The sequence below is a fragment of the Salmo trutta genome, chromosome 8 (assembly GCF_901001165.1).
Source record: "Salmo trutta chromosome 8, fSalTru1.1, whole genome shotgun sequence".
NCBI classification, from domain to species: domain Eukaryota; kingdom Metazoa; phylum Chordata; class Actinopteri; order Salmoniformes; family Salmonidae; genus Salmo; species Salmo trutta.
The window spans coordinates 25,619,614-25,638,874 of NC_042964.1; the positions used below are offsets into that span (position 1 = coordinate 25,619,614).

Genomic DNA, 19,261 nt, shown 5'->3' on the forward strand with positions numbered 1-19,261 from the left:
GGCCAAAACAAGGAAAACTGACTGTTTAGAGGACTGGCAATTTTGATGAAGAACGCTAAATCAAGCTACTTTTTAAGCTAATCTCAGACTCTGCTGGTGATCCTTCAACATTTTGGAAAACAGTAAATGCACTAAAGCGTACCAATTCCTCTTCTTCCCTGCCTAAGCAAGTTCTGTCTGAATCTGGCATCATAACTGAAAAGAAACGGATAAGTGATGCTTTTAATTATCATTCTATCTTGGCAGGCTTTTTATTTGAGAGAAACGGTGGTTTAATTGACCCTGGTCAGTCAAATCGACAGCTCTTCCCTCTGCCAGCCTCTAGCTGACTCGACAGTTAACACGTCAACTTCTAGTGAATATTTTTTTTTTCATTTTACTAGCTGTGATGTGCTAGATGCCTTGCTTGAGATTGATGTAACAAAATCCACTGGGGCTGATATGCTTAATCCATTTTTGCTGCAGCTCTCTGCACCCCTGATTGCTTAATCATGAACCCATATTTTTTACGATTATATCTGGTACTATCCCCAAGGTTTGGACGGTGGCCCATGTACTCCCCCTTCACAAAAGTGAAAAAAAATGTTTTTAATCAAAATGTGTTTGTCAGAAAAGCCTTCTTGAATATGTGAAATTTCATGTGCCTTAATAAACAAACTTGTATGCCATCTGTAAATATGAATAAAATTGTTAAATTAGGAGCCTTGTTGGTAAAGCCACTTAAAGACAGCAACCTTCCCACTAGCCATGATTGGCTGAGATAATGAGTGGGCTGGACATGCAGAGAGATGAGTTCGGATTGGTCTGCGATATAGAAGGCTTTTGTCTATTTGAGCTGGTCTGTCTGTATTGGTAATCCTGTCGAAGGCGGATTTTAAAAAATGTAGCTGGAGGACCGAGTTTTGAAATCAGTGGAATTAAAGTATGATAGCTAAAGAGATGGGAAAACACCTGTTTCCTGATTACGTCTTCAAACTAATGGCATTTGAGGCAGGGTGACAGGGAGACGTGTCCATCATGCATGATGATGTATACGGGTAAAATAGTCTAGCTAGCTACATTTTCAGATATTACATGTTTAAAATTTTGTCAGAAAGTGGTTTCATTTCAAGCTAAAGTGTACTGTTAGCTAGCGTTAGCTGGCTGGCTCCCTAGCTAACGTTAGGTGGCGTGACGTGATCTTACATGTAGTTTACCTAGCTAGGTTCATTGTTTACCTAAGTAGCTAGCTACATGTCTTAAGCTAAAGTGTACAACACCCGTTGAATATGACTGGTGTCAGTAAACATTGTGTCACGCCTGCTCCCGCTCTTCCCCCTCAGCCGGATCGTCAGGTCTTGTTTGCCCAGCCGGCCCAGGAGTTTCCTTGTTTTGTTGGTGACGTCGGGCTTGGATTCCGCCGCCGATGGAACCGGGGGTGCCTAAGCCAGCTCGTCAGGCTTCCACGTCCTAGCTTGCTCGAGAGGTTTCCTTGCCTCGGTTGGCTTGGCAGGTTTCCATCCCACGTCATACCCCGCCGGATCATCGGGCTTCCACGCCGCAGCGGGATCGACAGGCGTGCTTGCCTCAGCCGGATCGTCAGGCTCCTATGCCTCAGCCTCCTCGCCAGGCTCCCATGACCCTGCCGGTTTGTGGGGAGTTTAACCCCAGCCGGCTTGCCCAGCGCCCATGTCTCGGCCAGTTCGCCCAGGTGGTACGCCGGGTGGCATCCCTAGAGGGGGGGGGTACTGTCAAGCCTGCTCCCTCTCTTCCCCCCTGGCGCACGAGGACGCCATGCTGACCTGCATCACGCACTCCTGCCACCATCATTTACGAACACCTGCCTTCCCTCGTCACGCGCATCAGCGATATTGGACTCACCTGGACTCACTCATCACCTGTTATTAACTCCCCTATATTTGTCAGTTCCCCAGCTCTGTTCCCCGCTGCTGTATTGATTGTAATTTGTCTGTGTTACCCATGTGCTGACGCTGTTCCTGTCTCGTTCTATGTCCGTTCCCTATTAAATGTTTGACTCCCCGTACCTGCTTCTCCTCTCCAGCGTCATCCCTTGACATATTGGCAAAAAAAGCATAATGAAATTGTTGCCAGCAGAGCTGGTTAGGCTGTTTTTATGTTATCCAGAGGTTAACAAATCATCGGCCAGAGAGTCAAGTGTGCGCTCTGAGCGCAAGGAGATGGGTGGGGCTAAAGCTTAAGAGGGTGTGAACGATGTTGAATGGGTATAGACAAAGAAGAGCTCGCTCACCAAAACTCTCACTAAAATTGTATTTTCTCAAAAGTGAGTTTACAAGTTGATCAACTTTCAAAGCAGAATTACTTTCCCATTGTCCCTCAAATGCAGTGTATGACATGCCATTTTCTAGCTCGGAATCTCTGCTTTTATCAAATGTAAAAAACAGATTCAAATTTTGCTACATCAGACCGAATCCAGGTGGTGAGTCACATACGTACTTTGGATGGTGTCCATATTGATTGTGTCCCTGTTTACCATTTGGGCATCTGGATAGATAAAAAGCTGTCTTTTAAAAAGCATATTTTGATGAGTTAGTTAAGACGCTGAGAATAAAAATAGCATTTTTCTATAGGAATAAGTCCTGACTCTCGATAAATAGTAGAAAGCAGATTATTCAGTTGACGTTCCTATCGGTCCTAGACTATGGTGACATCATCTATATGAATGCAGCTGCTACTTCATTAAAGCTGTTAGATGAAGTTTATCTTAGCGCACTGCGCTTTATTACGGGCAACAGTCATCACTGCACTCTCTACCAGAAAGTTGGTTGGTTCTCTTTGATGTCACGTAGGTTGAGACATTGCTAGGTTTTCATTTATAAAAGCCTTTTTACAAAAATTCCCACTGTACCTAACGTCATTACTAAACTTTAGAAATACGAGTTACCACACCGGGTCAAAGGTATGGCTTACTCTGGAAATTGGCCTCTACGGAGTTAGGTAAATCAATTTTGTTTTTTTTTGCACCTTATTTGTGGAACAATTTTCAAAATGTTCAGAAATGTATGTTTTGGTGCCTCTAGGCCAATTCAGAACGCTGATTGAGGACCTTTTAACCGATGAATGTATTTTTTCGGATCGTGTATCTTTCTGCTTACATTTTGCATATATATATTTATTTTTTTATGTGTGTATTTTCTGTAATGTATGTGATTCAGGGCTCATCTGTAAACTCCCTGATAAAAGAGAGGTTACATTTTTAAAAATGTAGTTAATGCCTAAACTGAACCCTAATCTTAAAAATGTGGAGTTAATGCCTAAACACTTCGAAATTTGACGTTTGAGAAACAAGGATGAACATCGAAATTTGACACTTGGAACAACTTTGAAATCTGAGGTTTGAGAAAGACAGATGAACGTCTAATTCTGACGTGAGACTGTGAGAACTGGTAGCACATACGCACACACACACACCATCACCTCATGGATCACCCCTCACAGATGTACAATCCACACACACACACTACCCTGTCCACCTCCCCCCTTCTCCCTCTTCCCGGCTGCTGCGAAGGTGACGCAGAAAAAGGGAAAGCAAGATCAATCCAAGCCGTTTAATGATTCGATGAACGTATAAATGAATGACGGAATGAATGAATGGACATATGGAGAGAGAGAAAGAGGGATGAGGGAGAGGTAGTACCTGTTGCCCCCTTGGTTCTGTGCCTGCCTTTGGGTCGCCGTTGGGAGTTTCCCATGGCTGAGTTCTTCCTGTCCCAAAACATCACAACCTCCACATAGCCCTCTACTCACTGACTGACTGACTGGCTGGCTGAGAGTGTATGTGAGTGAGAGAGTGTGTGTGTGTGCGTGTGTCAGAGCATGTGATTGTGTGTGTGCACCTGCATCTTGTACGAGTGTGTCTCGGAGTATGAGTGTGTGTGAGTGTGTCTCAGACTATGTGCGTGTGAGTGTGGCGCATGAGCGCGTCTCGGTGCGTGTGTGTGTGGAATGTGCTGCCTGTATGAGCGTTTGAATGGGACGGTATGCGTGTGTGTGAGTGTGTGTCTGAGAAAGGTGGGTGTATGTGTGTGAGAGAGGGAAAGAAAGAGAGAGAGAGAGAGAGAGAGAGAGAGAGAGAGAGAGAGAGAGAGAGAGAGAGAGAGAGAGAGAGAAAGAAAGAGAGCGAGAGTGCATGCATTTGTTGCCTCTATATAATTCCAACCAGTCAGGAGCTGAGGTTGGTGTTCAATTCATAAAGAGCCAAGAAGAGCAGAGAGAGAGAAAGAGAGAATGTGTGTGTGAGAGAGACAGCAAGAGAGAGTGTTGTGTGAGTATATGCGCGTGTCGGTGTGTGTCAGAGAGAGGAAGAGAGAGAGTGAGAGTGAAGAGAGGAGTAACAACAGAGAGGTAGAGCAAGAGATGGGAAAGGTGGAGGGACAGAGACACAGAGAGGGGTGCAGCAAGGAGGAGAGTCAGGGTTGGATGGAGAGAGAGAGGGGGGGGGGGTATCAGTACTGAGTGTTCCAGCGGGAAGAGAGGGGCTGGAGAGAAAAAAAGACAGGAGGGGCCACGACTGCAGCTGGAGAGAGAGAGAGAGAGAGAGAGAGAGAGAGAGAGGAGATTGAAAATGAAGCGAGCGGCACAGACGGAGAGAGCGACAGAGCGAAATAGCACGGGCAAGCGAGTAAAAGAGGGAGTGCGGAATGAGACGGAGCGACAGAGTGAAAGGGGGAGGAGAGGAGAGGCAGCAAAGAAAGGGAGGAAAGGAGAGGCATGCGATAAAGGAGGAGGACAAGAAAGAAAGATACGTCTGGAACACACGTTAGGTATTAGCAGCAGATGGAGGGAGGGAGTGGGAATGGTGTTCAACCGCAGAGGAGAGGTGGGAGAAGCTTCATAAGGTGTCGTAAGGGTGACGTAAGGGTGACGTAAGGGGGGAAAAGCAAAAGCAGACACACACATAAATACAGTTGGCCTTGTCATGGCAGAAGGGAAATAATAGTAGTCTCTTTAGAAGCAGGATGGAGACCAAGGACATGTTAGTGTCAGTCTAATCCAACACACACAAAGGCGCTATTTACAACCACACACACACACACAATGCGGTGTGAATGCGGGTCTCACCCTAACGCTACTGCGGACGCTGGCTTTAACATTCCAATCCATCCCTCCTCTCTCTCTCTCTCATCAAGTCTGGTAAACACCCCTTGACCTCACAGTCAGATAAAGGACACATTACACACGGTTAACATCCATACACACGTTTGGGGAAAAAAACATTCCCACACATTTGTTAGACTAGATTTTCCACAGAACATTCCACAGCATTCTCCCACCTTTCGTTCAACAACAGGAGAACAGTGTGTGTGTGGGAGGGGGGGTTAATTCTGTGGAGATTGTAGTGTTTTACAAGATACAGAACAGCCCTCCACAGCAGGGCTAATACAAGGTCACACAGCCCAAAACACACACCTACATACCACACACACTGTCTCACACATGGTCAGTTTGCGTCAACAGACAGGAGCAGTAGAGAATGAAAACACTGGGGGCCAGGATAGTCCTCTTCCGTCCTGTCTTCTCATATCCTGTCTATCCCACTCTTTTTCCTTATTTTTGCGTCTCTCTCTCTCTCTCTCTCTCTCTCTCTCTCTCTCTCTCTCTCTCTCTCTCTCTCTCTCTCTCTCTCTCTCTCTCTCTCTCTCTCTCTCTCTCTCTCTCTCTCTCTCTCTCTCTCTCTCTCTCTCTCTCTCTCTCTCTCTCTCTCTCTCTCTCTCTCTCTCTCTCTCTCTCTCTCTCTCTCTCTCTCTCTCTCTCTCTCTCTCTCTCTCTCTCTCTCCCTCCCTCCCTCCCTCCCTCCCTCCCTCCCCTCCCCTCCCCTCCCCTCCCCTCCCCTCCCCCCACAGGGCTAGTGTTGCACGGTATACCAAAACGTCTGTACTTTTTCTATGCTAGAACCTGAAACACAGTTTGGTACTGGCATTTTTGTTACTTTCAGTACTTCTGTCAAATGTTTCTCATGTCATCTACTGATTGAGAGAGGATCAAGTCTGTATATCAGCGCAACCGATGTCCCTTTATAGCATGAGAGCACCGTGCCTGCTCCACTTACTCATTGCTAGCGCTAGCCTGTCCTGAGGAACCACTGCACTCACTGGGAGTCTGGGCTACATCACCACTTGTGCTGCACATAAGTTAACACACTTGAATAACACAACACAGCATGTAGTAATGTTGAAAGTGTTAATTACTGTTCTCAAAACAATGTCCATTACAGGATAGAACACTTTACAAAGCAAGAAGATACAACTAGCTTCCAGCTTTGTGAGCTAACTTTCCTTGCTAGATTACCTAAATTCACTACCCTAGTACCTTGTTTGTGATAATTTGCTTGTACCTTGTTTGTGATTAATATTGTTGATTTGAAATCACTTCATCTCCCCCGCCTCACGTCTCTCCCAATCAAGATCCTCTTTGCTTGAACCTGGAACTGTGTGTATGTGTGTGAATGATGTTATGGGTCTTAAAGAGACAGCGCACACTTTAAAAAAATAAGAGATTACTTCTTCTACGCAAATGTTATTGATCTGTACAATTAAAAAGGTGGAAGGGAAGGGAAACAGATTGTTTTCTCATCTGTAGCCCCATGAACTCAGCTAAAACAAGCACAATAACTCAATGCATGCACACACTCCTATTGAATATGCATTCACCTGTATTGTAAATAGGCCTAGTCTTCATCTTGATTGACCCAGTTTATCAATAGAGATGTACCATTCAAATAAATTATTAGCATTATGTATTATTATGTAGTTAAATTGCTAAAAATAAAAACTGTCAAATTGACTGTATAATTGATTCATGGATGCATACATAAAAAAAACTCAAATAACAAATGTAAAGATCTGTCTGGATCAAGTGGCATTCTGTGACTTTTGCTTATACGCCTTGTTTTTTCCCCCTTGGTATCATTTTGGTATCGAGTATCATGATAATATCGAGTATCGTGATACTAAACCTGGTATCGGAGTCAAAGTTCTGGTATCGTGACAACACTACACTGCGGTGTGAACGCAGGCCAGCTCTCACCCTACTGCGGACCCTGGCTTTAACATTCCAATCCATCTCTCCCGCCATCTCTCCATTATCAATTCATCCCAGGCATATGTCTGGTAAACGCCACATGACCTCACAGCCAGATAAAGGACACATACACACACACCGTCTCACACATGGTCAGTTTGAGACAGACAGGAGCAGTAGAGAAAGAACACTGGGGCCCATGATGGTCCTCGCTCTCTCTCAAGCCAGACTTTTAGTAATCCCCCAGGGACAAGGTCTGAATGAGAGGAACGCATTCGCCTCTCTCGAAATCAAAATACTAGTCATAATACGGAGCAAGCGATAAAGCTTCACGTGACACCGATGTTTGCTTTGTAGCACTTACAGATCAAACACTATTGAGTCTTAAAGAAGGCCTGGGTAAGGTCAAAATCTCATAAATATGCCAACTTTGATACATAACAGGGTTAGCAATTCAAACCAGTATATTGCCACCATATTGGCTGTTTGCTTGATGGATATGGTATCTCTCAGGATTTAATATAATAGATCTCCAGTTACTGTACGTGATGTATCACAATTAAGTATTGGCATAATGATGTATTGCACGGTAGAATTCTGGAAACAAACCATCTTAAAAAGAGACTAAAGATATACGCCGCATGAAAGCAATGCTGTCTCAATGCAGTGTATTTAACAAACTCTGTCCCACCTATATCTGGCCCCATCATATCACTGTTACACTAACATCTGTCACTATGGACAACAGGGTCTCTCTCACACACTCACTCACTCACTCACTCACTGTACATTTTTTGATGTCTCAACCCCATACTTTATGGATGTGTCAAATAGTCTAATAGTAAGTCTAATAAAAAGTTACCGCTCTCCCTCTCTCTCTCTTTCTTTCATAGACCTCTTTCCCTCTCTCTCCCTCTGTGTTTCTGCCAAAGTACATTGCTCTGCAGTTCTATCTGGAGTTTAAACGCACCTGCAAATGCCAACACAAATTATTTAATCAAATAAAAAAGTCAACACATCAAGCCACAGAATGAAATCAGCCCTTTTCAGCCTTATACTCCATTTACACAACAAACTAAACTCCATTGAAGTGTACTCACCTGTATTTTACATCTGACCCAACCTCTCGAGTTCTGTTGTGCCAAACCTTCGTACAACACATACCAATGCTGTTGAATAGGCCATAAACCTTGACATATTCCTCTACTACAGCAACTCAAAGTGATCAGATACTTACACACTGTTTGTATGGACCTTTTCAGTGTTCCTTGCCTCAGTGTCTCTATGTCCGACTGACTGATCAACTTAAAAAGGAGAGAGGGGTGAAGAGAGAGGGGCAGAGGAGAAGAACACAAGAACTCTCCAGGTCAATGAGCCGTTGGATGCATGCTCCCCTCTTCGTATCGACCCTAGACCCCGACACATTCCGAGGCATATAGCGGACATCTGGCAGGGTGGATTATGGGTAATTAACCGAGATTAAACAATTCCATTTGATCATGGTCCCTGCAGACCCACGGGAATAACACAGATTACGCTTCAATCTACAGTACAGTGTGTGTACTGTGTGTGTGTCCAGCCCAAACCAGGGGAATAATAGATTACCGTTCGATCTACAGTGGGGATTACGAGCACACCACGCCTCCAGCAGAACACAGCCTACAGGGATTTAAACATCCTTAAAACGATTCTTACTCCTTAATCCTGCTTCGTGTGTGTGTGTGTGTGTGTGTGTGTGTGTGTGTGTGTGTGTGTGTGTGTGTGTGTGTGTCGAGACTGTATATATTTATTTCTAGGCCTGAAACATTGCATTACAGGATGGTAATTCCTCCATAAATTCCTCTGCCATCTATCTACCAGAGATATGATTGTGATCTAACCGACACGGTGGCAGGACCACTGCATGTACATTTGTCCAAATAGGCCGCTCGACCCATAGAATTCGAAGATTGAGATCGGCCCTCACACCAACATGAGCACACCCCACACACCCCTGTATGTGCTGCCTGCATGAGCGTTTGTATGAGAAGGTGTGTGTGTGAGCGTGTGAGTGTGAGAGAGATTTGGAACTTTTGTGTGTGTAATGTTTACTGTTGTTTTTTCTATTGTTTATTTCATTTTTGTGTATTATCTATTTCACTTGCTTTGGCAATGTAAACATGTTTCTCATGCCAATAAAGCCTTTAAATTGGAATTTAATTAAAAGAGAGACTTCTCTGGGCATCAGTCCCCTCATTCACTCCCACTGGAGGACCACTTCTAGGGAAAAGGAAGACAAGAAGAGGATAGAAGAGTGGGGGTGGAGGAGGATAAGGGGAATAGTTTTTACCTGTCAAGTATTTTCTAATCAGTGCAGATGAAGAGGAAGAAATGAGAGGACAGATTAAGCTTTCTTTGAGAAAGAGCCAGAGAGTCATTGTGGCCTACTCGTCCTCCCTACAACCCTATCCCTCTTTTCTACAGCATCCCTTCTTTATTTACTCTTCTTTAATAAGGCTTGGTAACAGGAACACCACAGGCTATTCTGATGCAACAGCAGAAGCTACGGCTCTGTTTAGAAAGCTAAATTACACACACGGGGCTGCGTCTTAAATGCCAGCCTGTTCCCTACGTAGTGCACTACTTTTGACCAGAGCCCATAGGAAATAGGGTGTCATTTAGGATGCAGACATGGCATTTTGCCTACTCTATGTTGATATCTTTAATTCAATTAGATTACAATTAATTGTCTGTCTGGGAATCTGGTTCTGCTCCATTATGTTCTTTATGTCTCCAGTTGCTTTCAGGGGGGCCCTGCTTTCACGGGGGCCTTGCTATCAGGGGGGGGGGGGGGGCTTGCTGTCAGGGGGGGCCTTTCCAAGGCTGTGTCGCAAATAGCACCATATTCCCTGTATAATGATCATGATTTAACTCAAATAAATCATAATTTAACTCTGATTGCAAGAAAGCTTACAACACAGGGATTGATTTAAAACCCTCAAGGTGGCAAACCTCTGAGACTTGGTCCATTTTGAAATTGACTTAAAGAGAATCAAGTGGGATGATGTCCTGACCTCCGAGAACCTAGACAATAATTGTGACATACAATAACAACAAAACTCAGTGTTTTTAAATTAAAGTATACTAAGACAATAACATGTGAGAAAAAGCTAAATAATACTCTACATTTGTTAAGTAGGTCTAAGCCTTTAGACGACAATATCTACTAAGCTAACATACAGTGCATTCAGAAAGTATTCAGACCCTTGACTTTTTCCACATTTTGTTACGTTACAGCCTTATTCTAAAATGGATTAAATCGTTTTTTCCCTCGTCAATCTACACAAACAAAAATTGTTTTACATTTTTTTGAAAATGTATTAAAAATAAAAAAGGAAATATTTACACAACTATACAGACCCTATATTCAGTACTTTGTTGAAGTACCTTTGGCAGTGATTACAGCTTTGAGTCTTCTTGGGTATGACGCTACAAGCTTGGCACACCTGTATTTGGGGAGTTTCTCCCATTCTTCTCTGCAGATCCTCTCAAGCTCTGTCAGGTTGGATGGGGAGTGTGGCTGCACAGCTATCTCTCCAGAGATGTTAGATCAGGTTCAATTCCAGGCTCTGGCTGGGAAACTCAAGGACATTCAAACTTGTCCTGAAGCTACTCCTGCGTTGTCTTGGCTGTGTGCTTAAAGTTGTTGTCCTGTTGGAAGGTGAACCTTCGCCCCAGTCGAAGGTCCCGAGCAGGTTTTCATCAAGGATCTCTCTGTACTTTATACCGTTCATCTTTCCCTTGATCCTGACGAGTCTCCCTGCCGCTGAAAAACATCCCCACAGCATGATGCTGCCACCACCATGCTTCACCGTAGGGATGGTGCCAGGTTTCCTCCAGACGTGACGCTTGGCATTCAGGCCAAAGAGTTCAATCTTGGTTTCATCAGACCAGATAATTTTGTTTCTCATGGTCTGAGAGTCTTTAGGTGACTTTTGGCAAACTCCAAGCGGGATGTCATGTGCCTTTTACTGAGGAGTGGCTTCTGTCTGGCCATTCTACCATAAAGGCTTGATTGGTGGAGTGCTGCAGAGATGGTTGTCCTTCTGGAAGTTTTTCCCATCTCCACAGAGGAACTCTGGAGCTCTGTCAGAGTGACCAATGTGTTCTTGGTCTCCTCCCTGACCAAGGCCCTTCTCCCCTGATTGCTCAGTTTGGCCGGGAGGCCAGCTCTAGAAAGAGTCTTGGTGGTTCCAAACTTCTTCCATTTAAGATTGATGGAGGCCGCTGTGTTCTTGGGGACCTTCAATACCGCAGACATTTTTTGGTAGCCTTCCCCAGATCTGTGCCTCGACACAATCCTGGTTCGGAGCTCTACGAACAATTCCTTTGACCTCATGGATTGGTTTTTGCTCTGACATGCACTGTCAACCGTGGGACCTTATAGAGACAGGTGTGTGCCTTCCAAATCACATCCTATCAATTTAATTTACCACAGATGGACTCCAATCAAGTTGTAGAAACAACGGAAACAGGATACACCTGAGCTCAATTTCAAATCTCATAGCAACGGGTCTGAATACTTATGTAAATAAGGTATTTATTTATTTTTTTTTATAAATTTGCAAAAAGTTCTAAAAACCTGTTTTCGCTTTGTTATTATGGGGTATTGTGTGTAGACCGATGAGGAAATTTTTTATTTTTTCCATTTTAGAATAAGGCTGCAACTTAACAAAATGTGGAAAAAGTCAAGGGGTCTGAATACTTTTCCAAAGACACTGTATGGAATTGTTTTCAGGCGCTAATACCATGCATCATTTAGCTATTTGATTTAGATTTTTTTAGGACCCTTGTAGGTATCCCTCAAAAATATGTACAAATTATTTGATGAACCATTGGATTTGGCCTTTACTGTTATGGCCCGCAGAAACACATTGAATAATACATTCCTACATGGCAAAACACATAGTCAAAGAATTTATGTATGTTTAAAGTATCTGTCCTATATCCGAAAGGTATAAGGAAACAATGTAGACCGATATTTAACCCCTTTAATCTAGTGATGGGAAGTTCGGCTCTTTTTACTGACTCAGTTCTTTTTGTTCATTTGAGTCCCGCAGGACCCCCCCTACCGGTGAACGATGAACTGAAAACTCAAGAGTCAGGATTCTACAAGCCTCTCCTTCACATGTCGTTCACCATAGCGGGCTTATTTGAGCTGTCATTTGTGACTGAGACTTGTAAAGCCTGCGCTTTAAACAATGTACATTTGTTGATTGCTAGGCATACAACGATTATTTTTTTATACATTTGAAACGAGGTCTAGTTGTGGCCGCAACCGGACTAGATTGTGAACAACTCTTGGCAGAATGTATTTCTTGACTGCCGTGAGAGTGATGAGCACAGTGTCATTCGTGAACTTCAGCCCCCAAACAATTTGTTCTCGAGTTCAAGGTTGTTGAGTAGAGGTTGTGTATGTTTTGGTTCTACAAAGCTGTGTCCATCATAGCATTCAATAATCAATTAATTGCAGTCATTCTTGCACCATGCGATCAATGATCAGTTCTAAACATGTATTTTTCCTTCTCTATGCTCATGATCAACACTATATACAAAAGTATGTGGACACCCCTTCAAATTGGTGGATTTGGCCATTTCAGCCACACTCGTTGCTGATAAGTGTAAAAAAACGAGCATACAGCCATGCAATCTCCATAGACAAACATTAGCAGTAGAATGACCTTTCTGAAGAGCTCAGTGACTTTCACAGGATGCCAACATTTCCAAAAAGTCAGTTCGTAAAATTTCTGCCCTGCTAGCTCTGCCCCTGTCAACTGTATGTGCTGTTATTTTGAAGAGGAAATGTTTAGAAGCAACAGTCGAAGTGGTAGGCCACACAAGCTCACAGAACGGGACTGCCGGGTGCTGAAGCGTGTAGTGCGTAAAAGTTGTCCGTATTTATTAAGGTAAGAAGAAAAAAAAAATTGTGTCTGAATGTAAGTACCTGGGTGTGGTATTAGACTATAAACTGACTTAAAAAAATAAAAAACATGCTAAGAAGTTGGTCAATACTGTCAAATTTTACTTGTCCAACTTTAGACATAAGAAACTTTCTTAACACTGATGTCGCTAAGGTTTATATGCATGCTATGATTGTCTCACATGTCCTATTGGATTACAAGTTGGTCACAAGCAGGAGAAACAACAATCCAACCATTACAATCTATCTACAAGCATGCTTTGAATGTTGACGATCAGAAACCAAATACTCATCGACATTGTTTAATTCTGCATTTTAAAATGTTTACATGGACTTGCTCCACAACCCTTAAGTAGTCAAGTGATTATTTTACCATCTATAGGATCACATACTAGGGGAGCAGTGAATGAAAACTGTAGGGCTTCTGTGTGCAGAACAGCTTTTGCCCAACCTGCATTTTCTGTAAAAGCTGTTCACCACTGGATCCAACTTCCAACTCCCAGGCTAGTGTAAGTGCTTTTACACAAAAAAAGTGAAAAAGTGATTAAAAGAACAGAGAGGTTGGTTTTTGTTGCTGTTTTTTTTTTTTACAACTTATTAGGTTCAATAGCAATGTGTCGGTTGATTCATATGTGCAATGTCTTGACATGTTTGTGTGTCCTGACATGTTCGTCGTTTTTTGTTTACCGTTTGCATTTAATGTGTTTCTTGTTTATATACAGCATGTACTGCAGACGGAAATTAGCTGTTGGTACGACACATCTTATCTCAAGTGTAATGAGACTGATTTTTTTGTACATTGTCCCTGTTCAAACAAACTTACCAATAATAAGCTACTTTTAACTAGAACCCTATGAGCCCTGGTCAAGAGTAGTGCACTATATAGGGGAAAGGGTGCTATTTGGGACAAATCCCAATTAATCTAATAACCAGCGACCTTAATCAAACATTCACAGTGTGTGTGTGCGTGCGTGTGTTGAAAACCGTTCCCACGCTCTTAATGTGCTGATGAGTGCCGCTGATGGCATCTGACCAGCAGGAACACGTCACGGGCTGATGACCTCATGTGTTGTTGTTCTGTTGATTGGCTCCTCTAATGGGAGGTCCTGATTGGCTGTGGTTCAGGGCATTCATCTGGTGTCAAAGTCATTTGAGGAACACAACAAGCTCTCGAGAACACTACAGAGCACTTCTAGAACCCTTTTAAAAAACCTTTCTAGAGCTCCCCCCCACACACACACAGCTAGAATCCTAATTCTAAGGTAACAAGGGGGGGCTTGGCTAAGAGGGGAACAGGGATAGAGACAGGGAGATGAGGTCTCTGAAGATTAGGGGAGGGAGACCCTCTAAGATTTAGATTAAGGTAAATAAGAGATATATTTCGGAAGTAATAGCCCCCAAACTGAGGGGAAGACTCAATGATTCAAGGGTGAGGGTTGCTAGTTCCAGGGGGTGAAAAGGGGCAAATCTCACCAGGGGGAGACCAACTTCTACTATGAAAAAGGGGTGACTCTGGCTAGCCTAGAGGATATGTAACCTGCCACCTGCTACTGTGCTTCAGCCCTCCCTGCTCAGACAGACAGGGACACACAGAGGAAAGGGTTTAATAAAGCAAATAAACCATCACCGGGGATAATATACAGGCCCTCTCTCTCGCTTTCTCTCTCCCCCTTACACACATACACACACCCCAGGCTGTGTGTGTGTGTGTCTGTGTGTGTGTGTGTAGTCTGATACCCTCCCCACAGTGCCAAGTCTGCTCTCTCACACATTCTTCCTGACCATGAAAATCCTATAAGCCCACAGAGCACAGAAGGCTGTTACTACGGGACACACAGCCTGGATAGAACTAAAGAACGTCAGAACTACCAAACTTTAGAACTTAAGAACTCTTAAAACTACAGAAGAGTGGAATGGAGTCCAATAGGAACAAAAAGTCACAAACTACCTTTTCATACCCAGAGGGCACTTTGACAAAGGTATCAACAAAGGAAATGTTTATTTCCTAACTTTTCTTCAGTTAGTACAAACTGCACACACAGGCAGAACAATAAAGCATAGACTATAGAGTAGAAGCAAGCACTCCGTTTTGTGACACTTCATCTCCAGTGCATTTCTGTCTGTCTAACACAAACAGGAAGTGAGCAATGACAACCTTCACAAGATCAAGTCTTTCTGCATCAATACCATCTCACAACAAACACCATATCTTCACACCTGGCTGCCTCTCTGAAACATGTCACTCACAGGTACAAAGATGTCAGGGCAAACCTTTGAACCCATTGGGCACACACTGGTTGAATCAACGTTGTTTCTACGTCATTTCAATGAAAGGACGTTGACTCAACGTGGAATAGATGTTGAATTGATGTCTGTGCCCAGTGGGAAGTGTCAAGGCTCAACTCTGAGCTATAGCTTCCACACAGTCTTTGTCATTCTAAGTTACTCAATTTCTCTTTCCCTCCAGTAGTCAAAACATGGGCTACATCCCAAATGCACCCAATTCTCTATATAGTGCACTACTTTTGACCAGAGCCCTATGGCCCCTGGTCAGAAGTACTGCACTATATAGGGATTAGGAAGCCATTTGGGACACAATAATGAATACACAATTCCCAATGTGTCAACAACAGGCAATATCCCTGCTGGCTTTTGTTCAAAATAGCAGTTCTGAGAAGTCACCTTGTAGAGAAAGGGAGAGGGAGGGAGAGAATGAGAGAGCTACCTGTCTCCACCTACCTGTGTGTTCCTAAGCGTGCAGAAGGGGGTAGAGAGAGAGGTGCGTCTCTGTCTATCCAATGTCGGAATGGAGAGAAGAGGGAAACAGAGGAGTGGAGGCTGAATTTGGGGGCTTAGAAGAAGGAAGGAGGGAGGGGGAGAAAATTTTGGGGCTAAGATTAAGGATAGTGGGAGGGGATTGAGGGGGATAGGAGAGAGGGTAGGAGGAAGAGGGGGAAGGAGGGATAGGAGGGTAAAGTCCCTCCCTCTTCTGTGATTCTCTAACTCAAGACAGACTTTTAGTAATCCCCAGGGACACAGTTTGAAGGAGAGGAACTCTATTTCTCTCTGTCCCTTGCTCTCCCTCTCTACATCTCCACTCTCTATTCCTCAATCTCCAACCTCTCTTCCTCCCTCCCTCGCTTCCTCCCTCTCTGTTTCGCTCTCTCTCTTCATCCTTTTCCCCCCTCTCTCCATCCCTCTCTCTCTCCAATCATGGGAGCCATTTCCTGACAATATTGAGAGGGGATTAGCAAGAGGGGGAGGCAAGAGGAGGAGATGAGAGGGGGAGCAGAGAAGAAGGGGGGCAGAGGGAGGAGAGGAGAAGCGAGGTGGAGGGACTAAAGAGGCCCTCAAATCCCAATGAACTCAAAGTTATTAAAGAGGAAGCTGAGAGGCAGGACCAGTGCACCACAACACCCACAGCAGTATACATGCTTCGAGACCTGAATACTTGCATTGTATTCCCAAGCTAATGCCTACACTTTCTCAATTGACTAACACGGTCCTGTGGCGCACATGGAGAAGACCCCAATTTGAACCTCAGTTGGTCACACACATACACACACGCACGCACGCACGCGCTCCACAGCAGAAACTGGTCCTTCAGACTTCAGCTCTTTGTTTTGCCTGCAGTCAAAACACAGCAGAGACAGAACAATGCTTTCCTCTAAAAAGTGGAATGAATTTACTGCATGTAGCAATGGAGACTACCGAGTTAATTTCGGTCTATCCTCAGGGTACTGTCTGTCTGCGTGTCTGTCCGTCTGCCTGCGTGTGAAAACAGGGCTTAGGTGTCTCCACTCTCCATCCAGACAAAAATCAACAAAAAGTCAGTCCCCCAAAAAAACACCAGATTAAAAGAAAATCAACTCTGACATGTGTAAAGAGAAACAGATGAGAGGAAAAGAAAGAAGGGATGGAGGGATGACGTAAGATAAAGTGAGAGACGTTTAACGGGCTGTTATACTGGCGGCCACAGCAGGGGGATGGACAGAGAGAGAGAGCGAGAGAGCGAGAGAGAGAGAGAGAGAGAGAGAGAGAGAGAGATGCCTTATTGCTGTTGGTCCGACCATTTTTGTTATATGTATACTTTGACAACGTAAGTCATTTAACTTGCCATGTCAATAAAGTCTATCGAATTGAACTGAGAAAGAGGAGGTGATATGAAAACTATGGGTAGGCCTACACAGCAGTAGTGTTCAGTAGCAGGGCCAAATAGTATAAACTCATCTGCTGCCAGCTGAGCCCCCCCACCACTAGCCAGGGGAAAATCCCCCAAAACATCACAGAGTGGCAGGAGGAGGAGGAAACTTCTTGTAAACTCACTCAGAAAGAGACAGGGGGGAAAAAAGAAGAGGTTAGGAATTCAACGTCTAATAAACTATCTTTAAGTGGAGGAAGAGTGGCAGGGAAAGAGTGGTAGACCAAAAAGAAGGGAGGAAACAATGGAAAACAAGAGGGGAAAGAGAATTAGAGGGACTAAGAGAGAGAGAGAAAGAGGGGGAGTAAGGAAGATGGAGAGAGAGAGAGAGAGAGCGAGAGAGAGAGAGAGAGAGAGAGAGAGAGAGAGAAATGTATAGGGACCCGGTATAACTGAGTAAGGGGAATAATAGCAGGTGACTAATGTTGTCCAGCAGCATCATAGTGGGTGGGCCCTGGAACAGGAGTGTGTTACGCTGTACACCGTCGCCCCTGCAACACCATGCACCTGGCCCATCGCTCACCCTGTAACCCTAGCTCAGCAGGAGGGGAATGTGATATACGATAGAGGGACGGAGAGAGGGATGGAGGGATGGAAGGAAAGAGGGATGAATAATGACTCCCTGTTTCTCTTTCTGTCTGGCGGGATTAGTGGTGGTCAGAGAGTTTACTGAGACAAGGGCTGGTCACATCTCACCACACACACACACACACACACACACACACACACACACACACACACACACACACACACACACACCTAGCTGGTTCAGAAATAGGTAGGTTTCAGGTTCTTTTAAATGGCACTTCCTTCGTAAATAGAAATGCCAGAAAATGGGTGTCTAAATGCATCCCCAGTCTGTGTGTAGCTAGTTGGTAGAGCAGAGAGACTGAGGTAGAGACTGTAAGTGTCACATTGTTAAATGGCATCTTTTATATGGAAATGCCATAGAAAGGGTGGGTTTGAATGTCTCATAGCGTGCTGCCCCCAGTCTCTGTCTGTCTGTCTGCAGTCAAAACACAGAGACAGAACAATGCTTTCCTCGAAAAGTGGAATTGATTCACTGCATGCAGCAATGGAGTTCATTTCATCCCTTACTCCTTCCCTCCTAACAGTGTTGTCTACCGTACTGTATGATCTGGAGTGAGCTAGAAACACAAGATTACAGCCATTTCCTCTCTCCTCCCTCTCCCTCCTTTGCTCCCGCTCTCCTTCGCTCCTTTTCGTTCCGCCCCGCCCTCCCTCTTTTCCTCTCCTCCCTTGCTGTTCTGTCACTTCTATCTGCCATCCCCGATGCCAGTCTTTCTCCCTCATTTCCCCTGTCTCTCCTCCTTCTATGATTGCCATTCATATTTCCCTTTCCCCTTCTTCCTCTCCTCAATTTCTTTATCTTCCCTTCATCTTTCCTCCTTCTACACCCTCCTTATCAACTCAGTCTTCTTTCCATGCTCTCTCCCTTTCTCTCCCCCTCTTCCTTCCTTCCCTCACTCCTCTCTCCCTCTCCATGTCTCTTGTGTGCAGGGTGTGTTAGTGATAAGGGGATTTTCCAGTGATAGCACACACACGATAGCTGTCCAAGCCACAGCCCACTTTCATAATCCCTAGCTTAATAAACACTCTCGGCGCCTGGGGGGCAAACATACACACACACACACATGTATATAAATACTCCCATACACACACACTCACATGCCTGCGTATGCATAACCAAACACATAGGTACACACACACCATATTGTTGTCCCGCTCTCCTGTCTTATAGGGTTCCAAAACCTCAGCCATTATTGAGCTATCCCATCCCACAGCGGATAAGACCAAAACACACACAGTAGAAAACCAAAAACACTACAACATACACAGCAGGCCTAATCCTTTAAAGAGAGGAGTGCTGAACACTGGGGGGAAAAGACATCTCTCCCTCACTCTCTCTCTCTGTGTGTCTCTCTCACCCTCTCATTCTTTCTCTCACATATACTCCATTCCTTCTTTCTCCTCCCCCTCTGTCTTTCTCACTGACCCATCTCCTAATCGGGTGAGTGCTTTCTCTCCCTCTGTTTCCTTCC

General features: G+C 44.4%; 1 protein-coding gene across 3 annotated transcripts in view; it reads right to left on the bottom strand.

The window, feature by feature from the left end:
- nhsl2 (NHS-like 2) overlaps positions 1-19,261 on the bottom strand; it is a 141,061-nt gene that overhangs the window by 76,221 nt on the left and 45,579 nt on the right. The window contains exon 1 of one of the 3 annotated variants that reach the window (XM_029760644.1): positions 3,656-3,821. The exons of the other annotated variants lie outside the window; for them this stretch is intronic. Within the exon in view, the coding sequence (XP_029616504.1) occupies positions 3,656-3,737 (82 nt within the window). The 5' untranslated portion in view covers positions 3,738-3,821. Of the gene's footprint in view, positions 1-3,655; positions 3,822-19,261 lie in introns of those variants that run through there. 3 annotated transcript variants of the gene reach the window in all.